Source organism: Spea bombifrons, chromosome 11 (genome assembly GCF_027358695.1).
Source record: "Spea bombifrons isolate aSpeBom1 chromosome 11, aSpeBom1.2.pri, whole genome shotgun sequence".
NCBI lineage: Eukaryota > Metazoa > Chordata > Amphibia > Anura > Pelobatidae > Spea > Spea bombifrons.
In genome coordinates, this window is record NC_071097.1 from 30904727 (window position 1) to 30932152 (window position 27426).

The 27426-nt window shown below is 42.6% G+C and overlaps 2 protein-coding genes across 4 annotated transcripts; one reads left to right on the forward strand and one right to left on the reverse strand.

Moving 5' to 3' along the window:
* On the forward strand, window positions 1–26057 carry WBP1L (WW domain binding protein 1 like). Of its 3 annotated transcripts, none has more exons than XM_053450410.1 (4): window positions 1–34; window positions 20707–20809; window positions 24303–24464; window positions 24714–26057. In XM_053450410.1, exons 1-4 carry the CDS (start codon window positions 26–28, stop codon window positions 25433–25435), a joined length of 996 nt encoding a protein of 331 aa, XP_053306385.1. In that variant the 5' UTR covers window positions 1–25; the 3' UTR covers window positions 25436–26057. The 3 variants fall into 3 exon arrangements, with proteins under 3 accessions (XP_053306385.1, XP_053306383.1, XP_053306384.1); XM_053450408.1 differs by lacking the exon at window positions 1–34 and adding an exon at window positions 1262–1426; XM_053450409.1 differs by lacking the exon at window positions 1–34 and adding an exon at window positions 16525–16687.
* Window positions 12861–13614, reverse strand: LOC128469208 (cyclin-dependent kinase 5 activator 1-like). The gene has a single exon (XM_053451035.1). The coding sequence runs from the start codon at window positions 13612–13614 to the stop codon at window positions 12922–12924; it is 693 nt and encodes a 230-aa protein (XP_053307010.1). The 3' UTR covers window positions 12861–12921.
* Window positions 26058–27426: the final 1369 nt, after the last annotated feature.

Sequence of the window (27426 nt, forward strand, 5' to 3'; positions counted from 1 at the left end):
ATTGGCCTCACTATACCCCGGCAGCATGTGGATGGTAAGAGGTGGCTGACATCTACTACTCCTTGCAGCTTTTCTATGCCTAGGAGCCAGTGTCTACCTAGGGACTGGGGGAGGGGATCTGCTGCACTTCAGCAACAACGCATACAAAGTATCAGCTTCCATACTGGTTTTGTACTAATGAAACCCATGCAGTGTAATATTAATACACAGCGATCGCATGTACTCTAAGAATATTTAAATGGCCCGTGACTTCACGCTGTAATAATCGGATGTGCTGATAAAATGTCCGGCTTGGAGGAGAGGGGAGGGGATGGAAACATTTAAATACTTAAAGGGATTTAACAAAGTACAGGAGGGAAGTCTAGTCCACAGGAGGAGAAATGTTAGAACAAGAGGCTATAATCTAAAACTAGAGGGTCGGAGGCTTAGATGGAATGTAAGGCAGTTTTACTTCACAGAGGGGGTGGTAGATAAGTGGAAAATTCTCTCAGCAGAGGTGGTAAAGACTAATCACGCATGGGATAGGCATACGGCTTCTAAATCTATGACGAGACCAACGACCGATTAAAGTCTTAGTTTTTATATCAGAACAAATGGACAGACTAGACGGACCAAATGGTTCTTATAATTAAGAATTAATATTACTGGGGGAATTAATTAAAAAGTTAACCCTTAGCAGGCGTTATCAGATCAAACACAGGTAAATTGCATGCCTGTGGAACTGGTATGTAAATAGTGGGTTGCGTCTGTAGCCACAGAAGCTAGCAATTACTAGTGGCATTGCTATAGATTTACATTTAATTGCAGGGTATATATTTGCAGTAATATGCTCTGAGGTAGGGGGCTAAACAACTAAAATCATGCAGCAATATTGTACAGCACTGCAATATATGATGGCGCTATATAAATCAATAAATGGTAGGAACGTGTTAGGTGTACCAATAATGAAACTATATATGGGGCTGTGGGGTTCCTAAGACTGCACTGATTCCAAAGGACATCACGTTTACAGAATCACCCTAAAAACCGAAACACCCGAAAATAGCAGCTAATCTATCCCTAGGAATAGACCGAGCTGCCACTCTTAACATGGCAGCCGCGCGATGATATGTTTCGCCTCCAATCACTGTTCGCTTCCTGTGCCGGCGCGAGCCAATCGGCGGAAAGCTCTTTGTTATCTTTAAAATGCAACCCGAGGACAGCGCCAATGGAGACGTTGGAGCCGATCCGTGGGCGTGGTTTGAGGTGCCTCGGTTGAGTCTATGTGCAAGTTAGGTGGCCTCATGAACGCTTGTGTGCTGGTGCAGGAGCTGTTTTTCTGGGCTGTTGCTGCACACAAGGGGAAGAAAGGGAACGGAACATGAATATGGCCCTGCTGCTGTCCCAGGCTGTGCCCAGCAGCACCTCCGGCGGCGCGGAGCCCCAGGTGAGTGAGGCTGTGGGGGCAAAACCTAGTGGGGCTTCCACATTCCTGTACAGTGCCAGAGTTCCACTAAGTGGGGGTTCTACCCGGGTGTAGGGGCTGTTTGGGGGGGCATTTGAGTAATGCCCTCCTTTAACTATTTAGATGCCGTTACTATTATATATATTAAAACCTGAAACCCTGCAGTATTGGGGTGACTCCTGTCCTCTGGATGGCAGACCCCTTTTTTTTTTTTTTTTTTTTAATTACATATTTTTAAATTATATTTTATTATTTCTGAATGCCAAGCTTGTAGAAAATGACCATTTATAGTAGTAATTTTAATTCTTTGGCATAACGTATTTTTCTCTTTTCTTTTATACTCCATTTATTATTTTCTAGTCTTTTTCAGTGATTATTATAAATTATTAAGTAGATTATTTTTCTTGTTGACAGATAATCGAATTCTTATGTGTTTTTTTTCCTTCTAACTTAGTTATAAATGTTACTTTTTGAATGCTTCCATTGTTCAGAAACTTAATAGATGCTCCATATGAGTTAATGACCCTTCGTCTATGAACTAGTTGTTTTGTTTTTGTACAATTTGCTATTGTTTGGAGGTCATGTGATTTTATGTAAATATCTTGCATCAGCCGCTGCCAGAACTATTTGTCTTAAAACTTGTTTGATAAATGTGAATTAAATCGTTACACGGAGTGTACTTTTTACGTAAAGCGTGATGACGCGCTGGCTGAGATAGGAGCAGCCTGGAACGTAATATATAGACATGTTTATAGGTTACTTAATTCATACATTAATATTGTTGTTGTTTTTAATGCGTGATCTAATGTATATGAATGCGGTATCATCCATTGGCTGCTCAGAAATTCCAGATGGACTCTGTATTGTATGAAAGGTTTACTATACTGAGAGTGACCGTTGTGGCTGTATGCTTGTGACCAGTATTTTACACACAACCAATAGTGTCGGTCGCCCTGTCGGTCGCCCTGTCGGTCGCCCTGTCGGTCGCCCTGTCGGTCGCCCTGTCGGTCGCCCTGTCGGTCGCCCTGTCGGTCGCCCTGTCGGTCGCCCTGTCGGTCGCCCTGTCGGTCGCCCTGGTCCACTAGACAAACCCTCTGCTTCCCAATCGTACTGCCTGTAGTAAACAATAGAATAGCTTAGTCTTAATCGCCCAGTCGGACACTTGAGGGTCTGTTTACTAAAGGGAGAGTTGTGTTTCAGCTCTTTTGCTTTACTATACACTATAAAGGTCCAACTATACACTATAAAGGCCAGTGAGCTCCTGCTGTAGGAAGAGCTTGGATGGCCCCCTGTAATGTATAGGCAAAACGGTGAGAATTTCCAGTTTTCTTCGCACGTTGAACTATGCATTGCACAGGGCCAGCTCAGCCCTTCTTGCCGGGGCAGCTTGCCAGTGTTGCTCATTCGTAATTAACAGTGAAGCGAGTAAAAAATCACAATTCTCTTACCAACTTTCCCCGTCTGATGGATGAAGGTCTCTGGAGGAACAGACTTCATCGGCATTGCCGTAAAGCATCGGCTCAGTGTGGTGTCGGTGTAGAGAGTCACCCAAATAATCCCTTGACTGATAATGTCTTCCAAAGAGAGAATCGGATCAAAACGAGACCAGGTTTTTGTCAGTGCCGACCAACCTTACTGTGTAGAGCAGCGGGTTTTAGGGAGCTTTGCTTTTACATGGGGATTCCCCTTTAGAACTGATATAGAAACATAACATCGAACGTGATGGCCGGTAAGAAGAAATAGTCTGTAAAGAGACGGACCTTAATGGGTCCTTGGTTTTTGTCTTATATTCAGGACGGCCAAATGCCTATCCCGAGGAATGGTCTGTTTGCTAGATGTCTACTTTTAGTTTTGTTCTGATACCGTTAATACGGTGATTTAACACATATTCTGAATATTTCTCTTTTTATGAGCAGGGAATCCCAATGGAACGCGCTTTTCTTACTGCCTTAAAGGGACCCCCCCCATTCCTAAAAGTAAAATAGCCCACTTACTGTTGTGACCTTTTTGACGTGATGATTTTGTCATCTAATGTATGTTCATTAAATGATTCTGCCAGCAGCATTGTAAGAGGTTAATACAATAAGGAAATGTATATGGGATAGGCATATGGCCCCCAGTCTAAGATGAGCCAAAGCACTGATTAAGGTGTGATTCTGGGGGAGATATGGGGCTAGGAGACCCCAAAATGTTTGTGTAATGGTTTTGGCTCTTAAAGATCGGTGATGCAAAGACACCATTATAATCCTGGTATGGAGTGCATATTATGTTGGCTCCGCTATTAAACGCTACATCTATTTTACTACATCTCATTCGAAGAAGTATGGTGTTCTGTATTTACATTTTAAGCTTTAAGTCCACGTCATTAAAAACAGTCTCCATAGTTCTTATAGTTGCCATTTATGGTGTTTATGGCGCTGTCGTGTTTTGGCCCCATTGGTATTAAATTAATTTATTTAAATTAAAATATATAATTGAGCTAGCTATTTGTACTTGGTTTTTCCTAGTAATGCACATATGATTTATCATTAATGTGAACCCTTCACCTTGTGCCTTGATGGCCCCACCTCGTACAACAGGAGTTCCTTGAAATGATATATTTTGGTATTTTGTATCCCTTTAAACACAAGCTATGCGCTGTATTGACACATTTACTTAGCCTTTTTTACTTATCTCCCCCACCCTCCTCAAACAGTCTTTATCTAGAGCAATTTTACACCATGATTGCAGGCAATAGGGGGATGGTGATCTTTTCTAGTGCTAAGAATTCTACAATCTATTGATTTTCAATTAGAATATAGGCTGTGCAACTCTGCTCTGCGAAGAATATCCCTATCCTATGCCGATTCCGCTCTGATGAGTGGTCTTCCTTGGAGACAAAGTGCATTTATTTATTGGGGGGGTTTAGGACAGATGCCAAAAAGCCATTGGAGGTCACCAAGTGGACAACCCGTATCTAGAAAGTGCATTTGGCCACCACTAACCATCGCATCTGTCTGTCATCATCCTGAAAAGCTCCGGCCCTATCCCTCAATGCAATTCCTTTCTAAAATTAGTCTGTAGAAAATGCTTGGCGTTCTGAGAGTCCACAACAGTCACAAGGTCCCGAAGTTTGTTTGGTTCGACTACTTTTTAAGGCTTTCTCCTTTTATACAGGGGTATCCTTTGTTCACATAGCGTAAGAATTTAGAGCCAGCCTTTACCAAAAGATATTGTGTCCAACTCCGGTGATCGAGTATTTGTAACACTACAAGGTCAACCCCCAAAAAATCTATAATCTAGTTAAACAAAACTGATTCCTACGGTTTCCCACGTGAGAGCCTCTGAAAGTATATGTGAAATCCCTTTGTCGTAACAGTTGGACAAACGAAAGATACATCGAGATACATCGTGTCTCCTCCTTGCCTCCTTCACAAAGAATCCATTGTGATTTCTTCAGCCTCCTCTTGCTGAAGATCAGCCTCGCGGTAGCAGAAATCATGATGAATGAGCTGCTGAGCTTCTGGCGTCTTAAGGGAGTTTTACCAACTTCCCACACGGCCTTCGTCTGCGGCGTTTATTAAAGCAACTTTTTTTTATTTAAATATATTTATATATTTTTTTTTAAGCTCGGCATATCATAAATATTTGATTTTTATTATTTATAAGAACTCTGTAAAGCAGTCCTACGCGTAATTAGTAATTGCCGTGCATCGCAACTGCAGACCAAAAACGCTGGGAGTACAATAAAAAGCGAGCTACCTAATTAAAATGATCTTAATGTCAATGGGAGCCTCTTCCCTCCCCACCCAAGTTGATTATAAGACATCAAGGAATCCAAGGCTTCATCTGGAATAATTTCACGGAATTGGGAACCAGAAAATCTGGCCGTTCCATTTACACTCCACTATTGTTTCTACCCCACATTCTCATCCAAAATGTATATTTATTATTATTTATTTCTGATTTCGGAATACTGGCTAGAAAGCCCAGCAACCTGAATCACGATATACTTTCCACTTAATCGTAAGGGATTTCCGCTTCTCCGGTTCTGCAATGTGGATCTGAGCTGGCCCAGAAAGCTAAAGTTTATCATTTAAGTTCTTTACAGATAACTTTTCCTTCCCGTCTTGGCTCTTTTTGCCAAGTTTCAGGTAGTCACCCCCCCTGGATATAAGCACGGAATTCATCGTGGCATATGCTATAGCATTTACCGTAAAAGTGATTTAGTGATAGCTGAGATAAAATATTTTGCCTTTTTATTTGAACAGACCGGGAATTGTTGCCTCTGTGTTATTAACCGTTCTGCTCGGTGGTTGTGGAGCAGTTTTCCATGACACGGTATAATTCCGTATGTACCCCGGCCGGTGGGAGGCAAAGTACGCAGATAATATTGCCGTCTGAGATAGTGATAACTGAGCTCTATAGGTGCAGCTGGCGGCCCCCGGGCCCCGCAGCTGCCAGTCACGTCTCACGATTTTAAGCTCTGCAATCTAATCCTTCATTAAGGCGGCCATTGTAAACACGTTTTAAGGTGGATTAATACGCCAATCAAGAATACTTGTCCAGAGGAACTCGCAATCTAGTGAGTTTATTGAAAAAGTAGCAGCAGGTGCTTGAATTGACGTCCTGTTTGACACGGCGACGGATTAAGACTTCTCTACTAGAAAATAAACATTCTCATTCTTTTCTGTCATGCTTCCAAAATATACCTTATTTTTTTCTTCCATCAGCTGCTTCAATCAGCTTCATTCATTGAGTGTAACTTTTAACAGTAGAAACAATCACCCATTGCCTGGTTATTTAGCCACCTGCTGCTTTCAATCGGTTGTTTTTGAGTTGTCTTCTTAGCACAGGGAAACTATTTGTTTTGGCATCTTCTCCCCCAAAAGAGGAGGACTAACTTAAAGGGACCCTCCGGCCACAATATACACGTTAATACATATAGGTGGTCTCTTTAAATGCTTATGGTCTTACGCCTTGCATGTAGAATCCCCTGCTATGTGTTCTGCCCTTTCCCAGCCATCGGCTATTTGCCGTACAAGAGATGTGTTCTGCCATGTAATATATCTGTTAACAATCAGCTCCATCGTTCTCATGGTGAGTGGTCCACCGGGGGCAAAGACCCCTTGATTTTTATCGAAATGATTTTTTTTTTTGCCACCGATTGGCTGATTCAAGCAGCCAGTCGGTGGGAAGAAACATCCAACACCCTCTGCTGTCCCTTTTGCTAAACAGAACATTAAGGTCGTAATGTTTTGAACTCTTAAATTTCAAATCATGAATCCTGGGCAAATATTTGTTTTTTACCAAAAAAAAAAGTCATCATCATGGCTGTAAGTCAACACAGTTTGAAAGAGGATCTCCTTCCAAAATGTTTAATTCTTGGAATAAGACTAAAAATACTTTTTATTTTTTTATTATTTATTTTAAATCTGGCGTAATGTTTTCAGGCAGATTCTCACTCTGTTTCTATACTAGACAAACATCCTGACTCCTTATCATACTGCCTGTGCTTAACAATAGAATGGCTCGGGCTTGATAGCACAGACACTCTGACTAATAAAAGCCTATGGAGAAAAGGACCTCGTTAGCATTGCCATAAAGTATCAGCTCAGTGTGGTGAAACCACCCTAAATATCACATGACGTTACTGTACACAGCACTAGGGGTTAATACCATGAGACCTCCCTTTAAGTGCCGGATCGGGACACTTGGTGGCACGTTGTGTTGTGTAATCCCCATTCTTCTTTGAAAGCTGGCATGTCTGTGTAAACAAGCGTAGTTCATGGGTTTTATCGCTCATGTTTCAGTGTGAAGCAGGTGCGTTTAACATAAGCTTTATAAACAAGGGTTGGTCGCTGCTTCCCGTTTTTCCCTCCACGAGCTGATTATGGTACGGATGAGTCCTCTAGTCGGACAGATCAATAGCCCGTGTTGCTTATATCTGACACTTAAACAGTAGCAATGTCAATGGCTTTCTAAATAGAGCTTTGTTTTTGTCCACGTTTGCTAACCTCCTAAAGTTTGCGCTGGTGAAGAAATTGTCAACTTGGTAACCAAAAAATTTTTTTTTGCTTTTCTCTTTTTTTTTTTTCCCGATTATCCGTAATCTGGTGGCTGAAGAAGCTCTCAGGCGTCCTGTATCTTAGAAATAAAACTGGATTTTGCAGATAGGGAACGGAAGAGCCGTTGCTTTAATTCATTGCGTGTGTTCTGTTAAACCACGGCTAGAATAGTCTCGGCGCGGCCTGGAGCGGAATCCTATCTTGGCGTTATTAATGAGCCTCCAAAATTGTGTTCTGGAAATAGCTGCCGATTAAAAGGGCAACGATTAATCGACACCCAACGAGCTGCTCTTAAATGATCTCTCCTTAATTGCACTTAACTACTTCTGGCATTCTTTGACCATTAAGTGTTCTCTCCTGGAACCAGAAAACTTTGGATGGGGGAAGGAAACCAGATAAGCGGCTGAGGCTGATCAATCACTGCTGACACACTGATAAGGAACGAGGGGGTAGTCGGTGGAAATCACCTTTTTGGTTTAAAGAAACACCATCACCCTATGGGCATTTTAATTTCTCCCTGCCCTGCTAAAAAAATTCCATTAGTGTTTTCCATGCCTTGTTTTTGAGCGATTCAATGGTGTGTGTGTGTTTTCTGTACCTTGATAAGTTCCTTGTTTAGACTTGGATTCAAGATAGTCTTCTCCCATTCGTGGCTCCTTACCATGTTAGCCTCTACTACCACTGCTGAGAGGCTGTTCCAGTTATCTATTACCACCTCAGTAAAGTAAAACTTCCTTCCGTTCTATGTAAGCCTCTAGGTTTAGATTATAGCCTCTTGGTGCAACATTTCTCCTCCTTTGAAATAAACTTCCCTCCTGTTGTTTAAATCCTTCTTCCCTCCAAGCTATAAGCAGCTTGCACGTTCGATGACCCGGGTTATGATGTCATAACCTGGTGCCGCAGACCGCGGAGGAAGCCTTGGCGGAGAAGAGGATCGAAGGGGGTGCTTGCCCTAATTCACCTGGAACACAATGGCGATGCCACATACATGTCTCTGTACAAACACATTGGGGTTCATTATCTAAAGGGGGAGTTTGCAGCAGAGTTGCAGTTTCAACTCCTTGATATCGCTGAGGATTACAAAGGGCCGACCCAACGAGCCTCTCCTGTGTGAAAGGCTGAGCGGCGGCGTTAATTCTGTTTGGTTCTGGTTTAGCCATCTCAGCCGTCCTTGCAGGAGAATGTTGCCAACGTTGGCCTTTACTAATAAACGGCGAGATCGGTTTTATGAAAACGTAACTTTTACAACCCGACCCGTTGACTCCTGGCGGGTGATGCGAATCACGTTGGACAATGGAGTGAAAATGGGGCTTCGGAGGGATATAAAAGGAATCTGGAAGACCCTTGATGTATCTGAGCACCGTTGACTCCTACTCCCAGTACTCTCTGAAAGTAGGAAATTTATATGTTGCGAAAACGGGGAGAATCCGGTTCTTGCGTTTTTATGACATTTTTATAAGAGCTCCTAATCCCTGTAAGATGTGTCTATGCTGTGCTGCACGTACACCGATACCTAGGCTGCGCACGTTTCTAGCGATTTCCTTCCCGTTGCACATGTCTATTACTCAGCTGCCCGGTCGTTACAATTGCGCAATCCATACGGGGGCAGGGGGTGTCATCATTTTAATTAACAAGTTTATTGCCCCTGCCGAATCAGATTGCCGTTCCAGACTTCCTGGGGTAGATCTCTCGCCACTTTCTATGTTGTGATATACGAAGAATCTTATAAAGTATTCCTCCGGGGACTGTGTGCTTTACTGCGTTCCCTCTTTCTTCTGTCTTTGTTGATCTTGGATACCTTTAGCCGGGGGTGGGGGGGAGACAGACTTAGATCTGCTTTGTTTAAGGATCCTGGTTACTTTTGTAAACGGTTGTGTGTTTAGACGTGGGGAAGAGCTGGAGAAGGCGCAGACCCTTCCTGGCGTCTCTCCTCCTGTCCGAATCGTCGCTGCTATGTAAGCGTTGCGTAAAGGATTGAGAGATCTGTTTGAGTAGCTGCGGTTAGTCGGCCTCGATGGTTGCCGCTTGTCTTGCATTGTTGTTTGAAGGGATGAGGCAATATTGCTGCAATGTCCCGACCAATCCTAACCGCGCGTTCAGTCGCAACATTGTACATGGTTTGTAATAAAATGTGACTTGTTAAAACGAGACAGTCTGTTTTGGTGTCCTCTGCGCTTTAATGCATGCGATAGCTGTGTGGGCCCTTTACATTTTAAATTAAATGCATGGGAGGAATGCTATGGGATTGTCCCTTCCCCCGCCCTGTATATTGCATGCAGATATGTGATATACTCGGCACTGGGTCTGGTAACCCTGCAAACTGTGTTGATGAATGCATAGATTACATTTCATATGCATTCTATGTCATGAAACTGTCCCTTTTTTAAGTGGGTCTGCTGGTTCCACAAACCTCATATTTCTAGATTTCAGCATAATCGGGGCAGCTATTTCATGACGTTTATGGTTTAAAATAACACTTGATGATGATGATGATCAGCTGACGCATAACAACAATAATTGCACGCTGTAGCGAGATAAGCAAACGATCCTTAGCTGATCCTGATTTAATTCACCTTTTCCTCTGAAGTGTTTAATCGCTCAAAAACAACTTTTTAAAGGTTTTTATTTCACTTTGTGTGGCAAGTACCTTTCAGCACCAGCGTTTGTGTCACATGACAAATAGGTGTTCCCAGCAAAAATTCTCGGCAGTACTAGGAATGGTGTATATCGGGGTATATGGAACTTTAATATAAGACATTTTGGTTTTAGGTTGGGAAGAGAAGCCAAGCTGAGCCGCTCTGAAATGGGCAACTCGTTCTGGATGCCCATTGACGTTGTTGGAACCGCTTGGTAACTCGTGCCGGGGTAAGAACACAGGACACATCATGGGTGGGATAGAATCGAGAGCTGACTGGGGGGGATGTTCACACCGTTCAGCCTCATCTCTTTGCGAGGGTATGCATTTAACGGAGATCATGAGCATCCTCCAAGCCACTCGCAGCTCCGAGGGTTAAACCTTTCCACCGCTCCTACTTCATCCGCACAATACTTACAACCGCAGCTTAAACAAATTGAATGTTTTTCTTCAATCATTCAGGTGTTGGAAGGGAATGTAGCCGTTGGTGTTTTGTGTAACGTTTAAAGGGACACTCCAGCCATCGTACTCACTGTAATGCATATAATGGCTGCATCATCCCTTTATGTTTTGGGGGTCCGTCCCCACCCCCCAAATATTCTGGGTGCCAAACACATCTCTCAGCGCGTGGCATACTGCAAAGATGCTTCTGCAAACGCATTGCGAGTGCTTTCCTGCCATTGACAGTGGCAAGAAATGTCAGACCACCGAGGAGAAAGGGCAGCACTCAAGCTGCAGCTTCTTGGACAAGTATGTGTTTTTACTTTATTTCCGCTTTGAAGAATGTGTATCTGTCACGGAAGCCACTAATCACAACAGAAGCAGGAACCGCTGCCTGCTGACTCTCACCGTGACGTTAAGGGGGGATTTGGCCGTGAAAGGGTTAATGTAAAAACCAACTTGCACGCTCACTCGCTGCTCTCCTCGCAGGGCCCAGAGCCACTGCACCCCAAACCCGTTCACCCCGCAGCCCCCGAACTTTATTCTCTGCCACCATCAAGGTCTTCACTAATACCAAAGGGAGGCTTCGGTAACCCCCCCCCCCCTTGCATTACTCAAACTGTAGAAAAACTCAATTTGGTTTGAAAAATAAAACTTGCAGTTTAGAAAAAACAAAACAAAAAAACGTCTATGAAGCTATGAGTTCTGAATTGGTGCACAAAGACTGAATAATTTATATTTAACCCCTACATGTACGGGCTCACAATGCATTGGTCTTAATGGGTTTAAGGACAACCGATTTGTCCTTAAGGGGTTAATCTAAGTAAAAGTGGCCACAGTACTTTAGAATGGTAATGTTGACAGAGGGCATACAACAAATATACAAAACCACTCTAAAACAAACTTCTAAAAAGTAAAAATCTAAGAGAATCTTCACAATGATGTCCCAGGAAATTCAGACTTGTTTGTGATTCCCGTTCTGATAGGAATCTATTTCCTCTGTCTCTGGGAGACGCCCATCTGGAGTCACATGGGGCGGGGGGCACGACGCCCAGGCGCTTTACGACACTTAATGAGCTGTCTGAAATGTTATTACATCATAGAATGCTGTTATGGCACATTGTATGTTAATTCTGGGGTGACCCCCCCACCCAATCTTCACATTCAAAAACAACTATAATGGGTTTAATTATTTATTTGGTTTTAATAAGTTTAATGTAAGGCATTTAATAAAGCGTGAAAAACTCTTTACAAAAAGATTGGGTGTTTCATTCCATTTTCATGATCAGCCCAAATTAATATTCGAGGCTCATCAAACTGAAGCAAAAAACTAAATAGTATGAAACCATTTTATCCGGATTACAGACACAATCAAGCGTGCACTTTATACACACAAATTAACATTTTCAATTTATAAGAAATCTGTATTTCCGCTTTTTATTTATTACATTATTTTTGCAAACCGTGTGTCAGTATTTCAGCTCCATCAACATGCAAAGCCTGAGAATTAGACCGGTGACACCAAACCGGGGCTTTGCCGGTGTTATGCCGCTCAATGAGCTGGATTTAAGGGGGATCTCTCGTCTCCCCAGCCGGCCCGTTTACACTATAGAGGACGGCGCATAGGTTTAGAGGCCCTTTATCACTCCCATCACCCCTGTGTTCCAATGGCCCTTTATCACTCCCATCACTCCTGTGTTCCAATGGCCCTTTATCACTCCCATCACTCCTGTGTTCCGATGGCCCTTTATCACTCCCATCACTCCTGTGTTCCAATGGCAAATCTGATTTTGCATAATGTGTATTAGAAAACTTCTTACAGCTAGGAATGTCCTTGCTCTCCAAGACCCCAAACTTTTGAATGGTAGCGTATGAGCTTTTTTTTCATGAGCATTAGTATGGAGGTTGCCTTTCACAAGATTTTGGGGTGAGTCTGTGGGAATTTGTGCCCGTTGGGCAAAATGAGCATTTGTGAGGTCAGGCATTGACAAGAAGACTTTTCTGGTGTCATAAAGTTTGAAGCATAGAATTGTCCAGAACTGGCCCGGTCCATGGGAAGCAATAGAACCGTGTTAGTATTAGATACCTCTGAGACTATCCTGCAATTTAAAGCCCTCTCTGAACACCATTAACGAGGTAACTTTGTGTTATGCTTAACCTTAATGTCTTGTCAAAACCTGCAAATATACACAAATACTTAAAGGATACGTTTTTTTTTAAAAATGTTGTTTTAATCAAGTAATCGGTATAGGGTAAAAGGTAACAGGGAAGTTATCATTAATATAACCAATATTATGAATCAAGAAGCGATGCCACAAGATGTTCTTCATTGGTTGGGCTCTGATTTCCCGGCATCAACGGCCACCTTTGGCCTTCAGGCTCGCAAAAGTCTTGGCGTAAAAGATCGGATCGTTGTTAATTCGGACCATTTCGCCACTTAGTGATCCAATCACGGAAAGGCATTTGTCCCAGAAGTCTTCGTTCCGCGCGCCTCTACGGAAGTACTTGGCGGGATACGAGATCTCCGGACCGGCGTACGAATAGGTGACGTAAAGACAAATCATGAGGATCTCCCGTAGCTCCTGCTTGGTGGTGACTCTGGAGGAGATTACGTCTCGGCAGATCATGTATAGAAAAATGATATTCGATGGTATTAAGAATCGGTCTGTCTGCCATTTATCCGCGATGAGCTCCCTCTCCACGCTCCGTATCCAGGCGACCGGCTCCTCGGGTGTTAAAAATATGAGCCGAAAGCATCTCCGGTGGATGAAGTTGCCCAGCCATTGGAGCAGTTTGTTGGTGGCGATCTTCTCCAATGCCCAGTTAGATTCGGGATCGGGATCGGCCAATTGGGCGCTGATGTCTTCTTCTTCATCCACCTGCGGGCGGATGGTATTAGCGCGCTGCTTTAAGGGCATGCCAGATGTTCCAGAGCTGATATTATTGCTCTGGGCAGCCATAAACCAATAATCTCTTCCATCATAAACATCGTCCTCGCACAGCCTGGTCTTATTGCTCTTGAAGGACATCGATGTCACCGTCCGCATTATCTCCAATAATCCACAGTTTTGAGAATATCCACAGTTATGAAGCCACCTCCACGGCCGCGCTGTGAGATATACTTGTTGCGTTTGCAATCTGCTGTTTGAGCTTCATAGAACCCTGTGAGGATTCCAGGCCATCGTTCTCCTTTCTGACATCATTAGCAGCAGGCATCACGGACGCCAACTTTAACTCCCATCACTTTTCTCAACCAACTTTATTGAAACCAATTAAAACACAATTTAGTTTAACCACAGCTTGCAGTATTGGTATAAGGAGAATGTCAGCTCTTAGGCAGCCTCATTGCCGCTCCGGTGTAGGTAGTTTCAGACTTCTGTGTAATGCACATGCGCGGTCTGTTGATTAGTGAATAAGCAGCGGATCCTGAGACATACGGGACAGGGACATGGAGGAGGAAGGAATCTGAGCAACAGCAGAGCTTCTGAGGGGTGAAATGGCCGGTGAATGATGTCTGGGTCTGGTTCGGCACACAGAACGTCTTCATGATGGTTTTTTTCTTTTCTCCTCTCATGAAAACGTAACCGTAGTCCTCTGGTCATAACTTTGGAGATACCGGATGCTGACTCCCCTGTAAGACTTTATGGGACCCAAGACAGGACATTTGGTATCCTTTGAAGATGCCCTGGATGAGATCCTACCTGGCCCGGTTTCCAGATAACCTTTTTGGCAGGACCCAAAAAAACCCTTACAATTTCTGTTATTTGTACCTTTTTAACCCTTAAACATAGGGTTTTTATCTAAGAATATTAAAGTAATGTATTATGTGTTCTTTAATGGAGTTGTCTGGGGCATTAAACTGTCCCTTTAACTGTTTGTCCTGTTGTGTGTCTGTTTTTTATTTTGTGTTTTTAAGGTCGGATCCAAAGGGTTCCTTGTATAAGAGCTTGGTCTCCAGGGGGTATTTAAGGTTATGCGTGTTAAAATCTGAAGGCTGATGGCATTTTGCGTGGAAGCCGGATTGTTTGCATACTTCAGGGGCTAGACCATCCATCTGGCACGCTTTCCGCCATTTAATGGGCACGGTGTACCAGAATAGAGCGCTTCTCGGAGGGGCGCGCATGCATTTCTTTCATTCTTTATGCAGTAGCACGAAGTCTAACTCCCCGCATCTTAATATCTAACCAGATAGGCTTGAGGCGCTGACATCAGTTTATCAGCCACTCTGTTCTAAGATGTGATCGATGCACTTTAATGCATGCGCTGCGCACGCTATCACTTTGGTGATGTCATATGGCCCAGAAAACTTGTATCTGAACCTAAACATGCAGGAAAAATGTTTTATACAAGATGCGAAACTAGAACACATATCATTTTCCTCCTGTTTTCAATATGTTTATATATTTACTGCGTGAAGCAGGTTTCAGGTACACGGAGGAGCCTCTCAGTAGAAGTGGTAGGGGTGAATACGGTGGGGAAATTGTTAACATGCATTGGATCAGCATATGGCTCCTGAATGTAAGACGAGACTAAGCACTGATTAAGGTCTAAGTCTTTACAGCAGGTAAAATGTTCCGTCCTCTTCTTGCCCCTCGGGATATTTTGTACAAACCGCTCTTTTTTTTATTTTTTTTTTCATTTTATTATTATTCCTCTTTGATGCTTTAAACGTTTTCAGACGTTTCACACGTAACCCTCCTGTCCCGCGGCTCGCTCCGCTCGTGACTCTAGTTTACGCTTCACGTGAGAACTTTCGGCTTTTGCTTTCTGTTTTTGTGCATCCCACTCCGCGTTTCCCAAACATGTTATTCTTCCAGCGTTTTATTTTTAGTTTTATCATCAATTTTCATTTGTTTGTATTTAGGTTTATTTTCAATGTTTACTCCAAATTTGAGATAGCTTTCAAAGTAAAGAATTTAGTGAATGGTTTGTCGACACGATTTATTTCTTTATTGTGACTAGACGTTCAGATAAGGGATTATTATGTATAACGCGCTGTCTGCGGATTTTCCCTTCTTAAAAATAGCTTACAAATAGATATAGATAATGTAAGAATATATATATATATATATTATAGCATATTTGTTATAAACTATATATTAGTGGGTTGTGTCCTAAATTCAATGTAGTCGAACACATGTATATAGCTGTAAATTATATATAAACCTATAAAGATCTTTAGGTCATAGTAGCCGTACCTGCCAAGCTTCCCTTTTTAGGGCCCAAGTCCCCTTTTCCCCCTAGGAGCTTAGATTATTGCATTACCGTGACCTCCTGGGTGGTGGGGTGTGTTATATAGCGCCATCATATTCCGTAGCGCTGTACAACGGTTAGGCAGGACATTAGTAGTATATAACATAACGATTCCACTTAAAGAAACAAGGGGTAGGAGGGCCCTGCTCAAAGGAGCTTACAATCTAGAGTTATGTTGTGTTTCCATGTTATACATGTGTGGGGGGGGGTAAATACCCCGCAAATCATTTCTATGCTATTCTATGTTTATGCAGCGCCAGTTTGTTTCCATGTGGGTGGATGGGGGCTTATTTTTACACCCGATGACAGGCGCACGGACGGCGTTGGCACAGCCGTCTATTTTTGAATTAAAACTCAACAGATTTGTGTTTTGTATTTATATAAAAAAAAAATAAAAAAAGTTTTTCATCATCCTGAAAAGTTTTCGCATCTGCAAAAAGCCGCCCCACATACGGTAGCGTTTATGAACACGCATGTTATGTTTAACCCTTGACGGGGTCCCTTGTTGGCAAAATGTTTTTGTTTTTTTTTCCTCCCTGCGGTGCCGCGGTCACGCCGGCCTTGAATGAGTTAATGAACAGCTGTTTAGGAGTTCTGTCTAAGTCTGCGAGTGATGTCACTTCCAGCTTGGCAGGCATCTCCGATTTGCCATGGGGAGGGGAGAGGGGCAACTAGTCCATGTCCTGTCCCGGGACCCTGTTTACTTAATAGTCTCTGCCAATAAGGGCCTGGTTTAAATAGGAGCGCAGTAAGCCGGCCCCGTACATACGGGGGGAAACGCTTCTCGGAGGAGAATTTCTTTGTCGGCTGAAGATCTGGTTTGAAGAATGAGACTGCAGGATGCCTTTTCTGCTGGGCCTGAGACAGGTAAAACCTACCCCCGGGTCGTGTATTTCCACGCCAGTGTTGGGGGTTACGAGAGGGGTTGTGCTAAAGCGACAATTAGTGTGTTTTATCTCAATTTAAACAATCTAAAATGTCCTAGTAATGGCTTAAATCCTTAGCTTTTAGAGAATCACTATAAATATACATTATAATAATATATAAGCTTGCACATGGGTCCAGATCACCACTAGATTTTCACTAGTGATCCCTGTTTGGTACAGAACAAAGCATATTATATTTAACCCCTTAAACTCAAAGAAGGAACCGGTGAGGTCTGTTTAAAGGGTTAATCCTTTGTACAACTTTCTCTATAAGGCGACGGCCGTACTGTATGGCTCTGGGACTCCGCGTGACTTTCTTTGCCCTTTGTACAGAATATCCGTTACATATACTCTTATTTTTATCTCCCGAGGAGTGCGTTTAGTTATTTTATTTCCCGCTTTAGACGTCGGATACCGCCGTGCTCCTTTTTTATGCAACCCCTTGTTTGCTGCACAATAATCGGGTTTGTGTCCGAGGAGCGCATTTCCTGTTTTTGTAAATCCCCCCCCCCCGGCTTTGTTCTGATTTGTGGCATAAAATATTGTATCACGCAAAGAAAATAGCGGTTTAAACATAGCTGCAAACACTAGCGTGAATGATAACCTAAATGCTACAGACACAAATCGGTAAACATTTGCTAGGCGTGTGTGATAAGAAATTATGGTTTAATTACCCATTGTACAGCGCTGTGGAATATGATGGCGATATATAAAACATATAATAATTTCCACCAGTACGCCAGCTCGTAAAAGTAATCTGGTTGGTCTCGGCCCCTGTTTTAGATTAAATTAGACGTGGGATACATTATTTTTTTTATTAATAATTAATATCAATATTATTGAAAAAAAATCACATTTTAAAGGAGGAATAGCCACAACTTGCTTTTATATATATATATATATATATATATATTTTTATTTGTGATTTTATAAATGTATTTAGCGCTAATAGTTTACGGGGGCTTCTTACAGTCCATACATTTTTTAAGGGTTTGGCTAACTAACCGGCACGTTGGGCAAACTTTTATAATGTTTGTTCTGGCCTCAGCTGGCTGTGAATTTTTCTGCAGTTCCCGGTTCTTTGGAGAGTAAATCTTTCAGGAGCGCGCAGCAGGGAATAGGTTAAACCCACAATCGGCCGGCGGTTCTCTGGTCACCCTGAAAGACCTTGCGCTGCCGGTTCCATGACTTTTTCCACGAGATCAGCAGCCGCTATCCAAACAAGAAAGTAAATAATTTAAAGGCTCGAGCCTGGAAGGAGAAGGGGCGCGAGCGACCGAGTGACCCTCACTGCTTCCCCGTCGGTCGGGAATCGGATCCCTGCCAGCTGTTTGTCCTGAAACTTCTCAGAGCTCTGCATATAGTTTGGGAATCTACGGATCTGCGTGCGTTCCTCCGGGAAACCCTTTTAAAAGTACAAAATGTATAGTCCCTTTATAATCCTACATGTATGTATCGCTGTATGTACAGTAGAGCCGTTACATTCCAAGTTGCCTGACATCTATAAATTCTATGAGCTGCAGGCTGTGTCTGTGCAATATAGAATAATTTGTATTAATAAATAAGTGTGTATGTATGTATATAATGTATAATATATATATATATATATATATATATATATAATTAGTGTGTGTGTGTATGTACCAATGTATCTGATATAATATTGTGGTCTGGCTCAACACATTATTGTGACTGTTGAACAAAATTAACCCTGCTGCAGGGTATATACACTATGTATATTCCTTGATTTCAGAAATATCTCAGATTTTCCATTTTTAAGGCTATCACATTTTAAACAATTTACGCAGTAATCGGGAGGTTATTTGGTTACGGAGTTATTCCAACCTTGGAATCTATTCCCGTGTGTAGATATTGCATCAGGGGCCCCGTATGTCCTGCAGCATGGATAGTTAATAGAATAGCAGGGGAGTGTTGAAGTACTTAACTACCCTATTGTCCTGCGAGTAGGACTTAGTTGGCCCTGTGTCATGCATAGTTAAATCGCTGCTGTCTTGGAAGGCACCCCATCTGTTGAACAATCCATCATACAGGGCCTCCCAAACCCGTTGTGCGGGAATGGTCCGCGTAAAGCGGTGGGTATGTATTTATGAAATGTCACACTACCGCCCGCTGGGATAATCGATACGAACGCCTGAAATCCTGTGATTTTCCAGAAGTGGGAGTTGTGGGCTGTGTTTGGTAAATACAGCGTTCACGGGTTCTTGTGTAATGTGATAGATGGCACCGCTAGCAAATCTAGAACAGACCAAGAACAAGATGTTCCCATGGATTCCGCTCAGGGAAAGTTACAAACGCACGTTTTTCTTTTTCAGATGTAAAATACTTTTACCTTTTTCACAGATATCTGAATTAATAATAACCTCACAATACAAATCTGAGGGGGGGGGGGCAGCCCAGTAGCAGCAGCCAATCACATCTATCCTAGCAAAACATCTGTAGTTAGATGGCAGACATGATTGGCTGTCTTGATTTCCAATAGGAGCTCTACTGAGTACAAGGAAGAAGTGTACTGTGGTATGATCCTCGCTTACGGTAGGGACAATGGGGGAGGAGTTAAACGAGAATTCCAGTGTCTGAATGACTGCACCAGTTTGCATGCAGTAAAAGGTGCTGGAGTCCAGTGAAATCCATCTGCCTTGTGTGTGTAACATGGAAATAGGTTTTATGTGTTTCTAATGAGTGTTTGATGTTGCCTCTTCCTCTTAAACTATTCTTTTTATAAGTGGAGAGTTAAAAATAAGCCGCTATGTCATTAGATCCATCTGTGCGATACGGAGGCCGAGCTGTGAGTGTGGAGCAATATACATTACCGTTCAAAGGTTTGGGGTCACTCAGCTGTCTTCATGCAAAACAAGGAAATATCGAGCTGTAACATAATTGCAAAAGGGATCAGCGAACACAACATGCCATTGGGACATAGGAGTGATGGGAGTGATAAAGGGTCATTGGGACACAGGAGTGATGGGAGTGATAAAGGGCCACTGGAACACAGGAGTGATGGGAGTGATAAAGGGCCACTGGAACACAGGAGTGATGGGAGTGATAAAGGCCTCTGTGCGCCTATGAAGATATTCCATTAAAAATCAGCCATTTCCAGCTACAATAGTCTTTTATAACATTAACCCCGTCTGTGCTGGATTACCGATCCATTTCATGTTTTAATGGACAAAATTTGCTTTTCTTTCAGACACAAGGACATTTCTAAGTGACCCCAAACATTTGAACGGTGGTATAAAGAATAACTCTTGCACCTAGTCATAGGATGCTTATTCTTGCGTATTTCCAGTAGTTGCCACTCTTTTTCTGTGGTATGACGTAAAGCCTTTGGGGTGGGGGGAATACATGGGGCTCCGAACACAGATTTACGTTTTACAAACACCGGTTTCCAATAATAGGGGATTTTTACAGGAAGGAACGTTTAATGTGGCCTGGCGGTCAGGGAATGTGCAGAGAATAACAGAGCCGTATCAGGAACGTGGCCAAACGTTGCCTGTTTTTCTATTATTCTACAAGTGTTGCGAAATATCCGAACGTGTCATGCCAAAGGATTTTATACTGTAGCCAAGGTTTGGCCGGTTGTATAAAAAACAATTGCTGAATATGACTTCGTTGTCACGTTGTGCATCCATGTTTGTGTGGGGGAGGGTCCTTCCATTGACTTTGTTTCTGAATCCAGACATTCATGTGATATGTTTATAACTGAAGATCACTTGTCACCATCTTGGTCTTGTCGGGGCAGATATACTTGGTGCACCAGAGGTTGAGGGTCTCATCCAGTCATGGACTACTCTTGGGGGTAAATGTGTATTGGATCCCAACACATGGGGCACTTAACCGATAAGATGGAAAATTAAACCTAAAATCACTAATTTCTTAATGGTAGAAATTCTGTAAAGTTCCATCAGTCTTAATGTTTTCTTTTTTTTTTTTCTTCCATAGGATAAAGAGACATGCATCGGTGTCAATAATCAAAGCTACATATGTGAAACGGGCCATTGCTGTGGACAGTCTCAATGTTGCAACTACTACTATGAGCTATGGTGTAAGTAATAATCCAATGCTAAAAGTTTACAAACTACAACAAAACACAATGCAAAACGAAGTCGGTTGATCTGGGCCTATACTACCATAAAATGTGCAACGCATATACAGAAGAGACAATTGCCCAGTCAGTAAATAAGGCGATAAAACGTTTTTTAGATATATAAATAAAAAAAACCAGTAAAACAAGGAAGGTATATAGAAGAGGATGAAGGACCAGCTGACAGCCTCAATGAATATTTCTGTTAAGTTTTTACAGATAAAAATGCAGGGAAGGGACTTTGGTTAGGAAAAAAAAGACTGCTTTTTGATATGTGATTTTTTTTTTTTAAAGAGGCAGAGGTTCTACTTCCGCTGTCTAAAGACAAGGTGATGGGGGCCTGATGGCTGGTTTTCAATTTTTGTACCCTTCCTGAGGCTGTTTTAACATTTCTGTAGGGTTTGTGTTTAGCTGTAATTTTCTTTTTTCTTATTAGATGTACACACGTATTTTTTTTTTTTTTCCCATGACAAGGATGTTCTTAAGATACCGTTATTTTTAATAAAATAATAAAATATGTTGAAATTTTTAAACAAAAACCCTTTCTGACTTTTTGATTTTTACTTGTCTGCAAAAGCTAATGAAAAAAAACAAACCGCTAAATAGATTCTAAAATGTGTACTGAGGTTAGGAATACCCAGTGGGTTTTATGGTGGGGTTTTTTGTTTTTTTTTTTGGGGGGGTGCTATTTCAACCCCCCCCCCCCAATCTGGTGATCCTGCGCTCGTGTCCTATTTGGGACAACTTTAAGCTGGGCCAATTAACTTTACCCCAATCAAACTATATATTTTTTGAAAGCTAGAAACCCCAGGGTATTTCAAATGGTGGTATTGTAACACTTTCCATGCCCTAATCCTTCCACCAGCCGTTGTCAAAGTTTGTAGCTGGAACATCGAAAGGCTTACTTCGGGAAGATCATGCCAAATCCATCTTATGAATTTTTTGATTGGGTGAATAAAATAATTTAGCACAGAGCACTGCTGAGATCTCAGTTGGGGTATTGTGTACAGTAACCCGTATCTCCGGAAGGATACAGATACTTTGGAGAAAGTTCAGTGAAGGGCTACTAAAAGAATTGCAGGATAAAACTTAAAGCTTCTTAACATGTACAGCTTATAAGAAAGATGAGATGGGGGGGGGGGGGAATGATAGAAACATTTTAAATAAGGGCAATCAACACAATAAAGGAAGAGTATATGTAAAAGAAGAGTAAGAGGACATAGTTCTAGAGTCCTAGAGTGGCAAATGGTTAATACAGTGAATGAGTAAGCATGTATGGATGCATGAATGTCCTGTATTCTAATAGATTGTAAGCTCAGAAGATGCAGTTTTCCAAGTAGAGGCTCAGACCTTAATCAGCCTATTCGGCGCTCTGATGGCTGTCTCTTATTCGGCGCTCTGATGGCGGTCTCTTATTCGGCGCTCTCTTCCTGGTATGGCCAAGCTCACAAATTTCCATTACTGTACCTCCAGCTCCTCCGCAGGCAGTGGAAACCGTATCATTGCCCTTTCGCGGCTTCAAAATAAAACTCATTTCTCCTTTTGATAACCGCGGAACGCTCACATAAGCCTTTTATTCAGAATTCCAGGAATGCTTTCGCTCGCTACGAGGGTTATTTATAAGGAACAATTTTTGCACAAAAGTTTTTGAAAGCGGGTCTCGTAACCATAGCAACCAAAGGGAAAACTGCTGTTTTTGCAGTTCCGTTGGTTGGAAAAACCTGGAGAAAGCGGTTTTATTTTAAATTTTGTATTAAAAAAAAATATGTAACACAATAGTTTCTCCCGAGCAAACAGCTGCTGGTTCAGCAGTCCGTGCCCAAAGCAACACAATGTCGTGTTTTCAAAGTAGCAAATGCTAAGCGTCTGGACTTCTTGGCGTTCTTTCCTGGACATACTAAAAAGGATAGTCTAAAGTTCATAAAACGCTGTATCGTTTCAAAGGCCTCTTTATATGCAACAGGATTTTATTTTTAAAGAATAACTTTTTTTTTTTAGGAGTGATACCGTATCCTTTACCTGTAGTGAAAATAACCCAGTAATTTAGGGTGTGTTTTTGGGGAGGGGGAATGAAATAATTTCAGGGATTGGTTTATACATAAACGGGTCCGTCTACGTGTGCTCGAGGCTGTCGGCACCGTGGGTTTGCAGTGTGGCACCGAGCTACGTTGGGACCATGGCATTGATCTCACAAATGATGTCACCGGCGTTACTCTTACCTCTATCTAACTTCATGACATTCACAGCCTTGGCCGCCATCTTTTTTCCTGTCATGTCTCTGCGCTCCCAGGGTACTGCGGGTAGAAGCTTCTAGTTATGATTATAGGTTTAGATAAAGATTGTATGAAGATATTAATTTGAATCGGGCGGTTGATCCGCTTTAAATCTTGCAAATCGACGTTATTGGCGCACAAAACTAGAACTGACGGACTAATATAAACCGATATGTTACGTAAAGCGGGTCCGGCCTGCAAGCTTAGTCTACACGGGAGGAACATGCATGGGTTATAAAGGCTTATTGCCATACATCCTACTTGCATACGGTATATTTGGCAAAGCGTGACAGCGCTGTGTGGAGTACAAATCCGTTTTAATTCAGAGAAAGTGGTGCACGAGGGCAGAATATCCAAGAATATTGTACATTAAATCTCCAAGGTGTGGCAAATGCTTTTAAGGTCACCAGAAAACGTAGCAGTAACACAATCCGTTCTTAAAGCAAGAGGGGTGGTTCTCGGGAGCGGTCTTCTTCTTGCGTTGGGTGTAGAAGCTATTTAGTTGCTCCATTCTCGTAAACCGGATTCGACGGTTCCAGACGTCTCGTGATCGGCAAAATGTATCGCCTAACTGTAAACAGATGTATATATTTTGCCATTTTAAAGTGAACGGCAAAAAAAAAAAAAAATTGAAAACGATTTCATGTGTCCGGGGATTAAAGAATATGATACACCGGCAGGTGGGCAGCCTGCGTATAAAAGTAGACTAAAAAAAGACTTTCCTCCCCCCGGCAAGGAATAAAAGTTTTAAGGGTGTGATACAGAAAAGGAACGCTGCAGATTTAGGTGAAATGTCAAAAGCCTTTACACGGCCCCCTCGGACACGTCTTTGTAGATGGTCTTCGCTTCTGACTGGGGATGCCTCGGTTCTGGAAGTCAAAACTTTCTTGAAGAAATCGTATTTTAGTAAATGAATGAAAATGATTGAACGCGTGGAATGTTTGATACGTAATAAGGGTTCTGTTGGAACATATACGCTTCCCAGGGCTTTTACCCAGATGTTAAAGAAGGCATTTGCTAGGCTTTTGGGAGACCCTTATCTAGAGCCGTTCTAGAGCATGGCGTTCCCGCTGATTGCTTCCCATCGCAAGAGCAAAGTTCTGGATTTAAAACTATGGCCTGCGACCCTTTTACAAAGTATGCCGTAAATTGTCATAACCGCCAATCTGTTTTATTCTCAGGGTTTTGGCTGGTGTGGACGATAATCATAATCCTCAGCTGCTGCTGCGTTTGCCACCACCGGCGTGCCAAGCATCGTCTCCAGGCGCAGCAGAGGCAGCACGAAATTAACCTGATCGCCTACCGCGAAGCTCACAGCTACTCCTCCGTGCCGTTTTATTTCCGTACGTAAAAGTTTCTGTTCGTTCCATGAGCCCTGCGAGTTCTGTGACGGAATTAGGAACGTTGTGCCTTGGTTAATTTGGTTTGTCGGCTAAATGGTGGGTCCGTGACCCCAGGATAGGCCACTTAACGCGATGACGTTGGGGTTTGCACTTTACCTGCAGTCCTATCCGTAGTTTTATTGTATAAAAAAAAAAAAAAAAAAATACTCCTCCGAGACCATAATTTGATTTTCTTTCTCGTTCTTACAGGATTTTTGCCAAATTACTTGCTACCTCCTTATGAAGAAGTGGTTAACAGGCCACCCACCCCTCCCCCACCATACACCGTCCTACATCAGCAGTGCGTGGTGGCCTGTACGAGCACGACGGCCACGGAGCCGGCGCCTAACGTACAGCGCAGTCAGACCAACTCTCCGGCGGCGACCAGCGGCAGTCGGACAAGGCCTCCCAGCGTGGTGGACTGTGGGCCCTCAACGGCGGGTCTTGAACGAGCTTTAAATAAGTCGAGTAGTCTTGTCCTGAATGATCCAGCTGTGGGTGCGGAGTTGGAGGAGATGGAAGATCAAGTGTCCTTCCTAGATAAAGACTCCAACGAGCTTCTTAAAGACTATAGCTCCGAAAGCTTAGATCATAGTGTCTTTTCTGACGGTAAGGACAAAACGCCCGGGCGCCATCGAAGGTTCACTGGAGATTCCGGCATTGAGGTGTGTGTGTGCAGCAGAGGCCACCATGATGATTTGAAAGAACTTGACGGATTAATCGATGATACATTGGACAGCTTCTGTGACAGCTGTACTTCGTGCGATGCTCAGCCCCAGAGGGATGAGGAAGAAGGCCTTTTTGACCATTCTCAAGGGCCGAGGGGGACGACGGAACACCACCCTTTGCCGTGTCAGCCAGTGAGCTTCCTAAACACCGTCAATGAGCAAGACTCTCCGAACTCTCATAACGGCAACAGCTCCCGTGGCTGAAGAGTCTCGCCTGCCACCAGAGAAATGTTCACGAATGACTCTTTAACCTGTCTGTTTCAATTTTTTTTCAATGGTATGTACATTTTAAAAGAAAACACAAATGACAAGTGGGGGGAAATGCTGTACCAAAGCTCAAGGGAGGATAAAAGGTGCAGTTGGAGATCCTGTGCCCGGTGCTTGTAATAAAGGGTTTGGCGGCGACGAACCCAGCAGCGTATTACTGGAGCAAAAGAGGAGACATATTGTCCTAGTGGTGAAAGAGGAGCCTTCAAAGGGATACGCATGGATTTGAGCGTAATATCCTGATGCACTGAATAAATATTAGATTTGCTCAGTGTTTAAGGACTTTAACCAGCTGAAAAGACGCAGTTATGTTGATTCTTGGAGCCGTGGACAGGAGAGGACACAAGGTAACCGCCTAAGAACTGCGAACGCAATAATGGGAGAACGTATCGTAGACTCTGAAGATCATGCGGTTGCCTGCTTGTCTCTGCGTGCCGTTAACATCGTGTGGTCTTTTTACCCTCTTAAAGTGGACGCCTGTGTTAAGAGCTCTGAAAATCATAAAACTCAACTAAAGGGAAAAAAATGTCTGTTGGTTTCAAAAATATTTGCTAGAAAATGAGAAATTTCTACATAACGACCAACTCCCTCAGACCCCCCCCCATATAACTATTAATAAGAGCATTGCCTTTTTACCCATTGATATAATGAATACAAAGCCCAACACGCAGCTGGCCTGCTCAGAAGATCTTGCGCGCGAATATTTTCTCGGGAAGTAACCAAGGATTTGTGGAGTCCATCAAGCCCTTCTGTGTCTTTTGCATCTCCCGCGCTTGGTGATGTATGGAGACGGTGAAACTTTTTTGAGCAGTATTTCGTTTGGTTTGTGTTACATAAATGCAATTCTTACCCTGACCGCTAATCCTAAAGGAAAAATAAAAAAAAATAGTCTACGAAGAAAAACTAGTGGTCACATCGTGGTTATGCCTATAGGAATGCATGCATGTGCAAGTGTGTGTTCCATGTTGTAATCTTGACAAAAACATTACTTCCTGATCCGTAATTGTAAACTTTTTTTTTTCTTAAGTGTTTGAACATTCCCTTGAATGATAAAATGGGAATCTTCTGTTTTTTTTTTTTTATAAATTTTTTGTGTTCTCTATCAACCAAAAAGTTGAAATTGCAAAGCTGTGTTAACGCCGAGACTGACGCAAAGCATCGGAAGCTAAAATGCAGAAGTCGCATCATGCAACGTGCATCACCTACCGAGCAACCGTTGCTCTACCTTTGGGGAAATCGTATATATGAATATATATATTTTTTTTCTTTGTATTCATACAACAAATGTGCACTTCAAATAATTTTGTCTTTGTGGCAACATGGGTTTGACATTTGACAATTTTCTTGCACTGGATTTTGTCATGTTTGCTAATTAAAAGTAACCTTAACGGTGACATTGCCAAGTGTACAGTGTTTTGTTAACGGCAGACTACTTGATTTCTAAGATAAACATAAAAGTAAACAAAATTCCTTACTTGGGTTTTTTCCTCCCAAAATCCTAGTCCGGTTTGGACCTCTCTGAAGGACTGGTTATACCTTGATGGGTTCCACTGAGCTTTACCACCGGCACCTCATCATGTTGGTTCCAATCTAATTTCCATTGGGTTATTTGTCCGCTACACATCATCTTACCGACGGCAACTAATTAAAACCCGGTCGTCCCCCACTACATCACTTGAGATAGCCATACGTGCCTGAAGAAGAGACAGACGTTGTCCTAAAAGCTTGCGCTCTAGATTTGGTTAGCTAGTAACAGGATCCCTTTGACCCTTCATTGTTAGTGCATTGTAAATGAGCTGAGAAGACACTAATATGCGAATATATCATAGTGTATATTTCAGATAAATGCCTACAGGATAGCCAGAGGTGGCGTGCAGTTTAACCTACAGACTCAGCATTAATGAATCCTATTTGAATTGGGATCTTGG

Coding starts and splice junctions, on each gene's coding strand:
- LOC128469208 (XM_053451035.1), bottom strand. CDS start 13,614: ATGCGGACGGTGACATCGATGTCCTTCAAGAGCAATAAGACCAGGCTG.
- WBP1L (XM_053450408.1), top strand. CDS start 1,361: ATGAATATGGCCCTGCTGCTGTCCCAGGCTGTGCCCAGCAGCACCTCC. Junction 1,427..20,706: donor CCGGCGGCGCGGAGCCCCAG/GTGAGTGAGGCT, acceptor TTTCTTCCATAG/GATAAAGAGACATGCATCGG. Junction 24,465..24,713: donor CTCCGTGCCGTTTTATTTCC/GTACGTAAAAGT, acceptor TCGTTCTTACAG/GATTTTTGCCAAATTACTTG.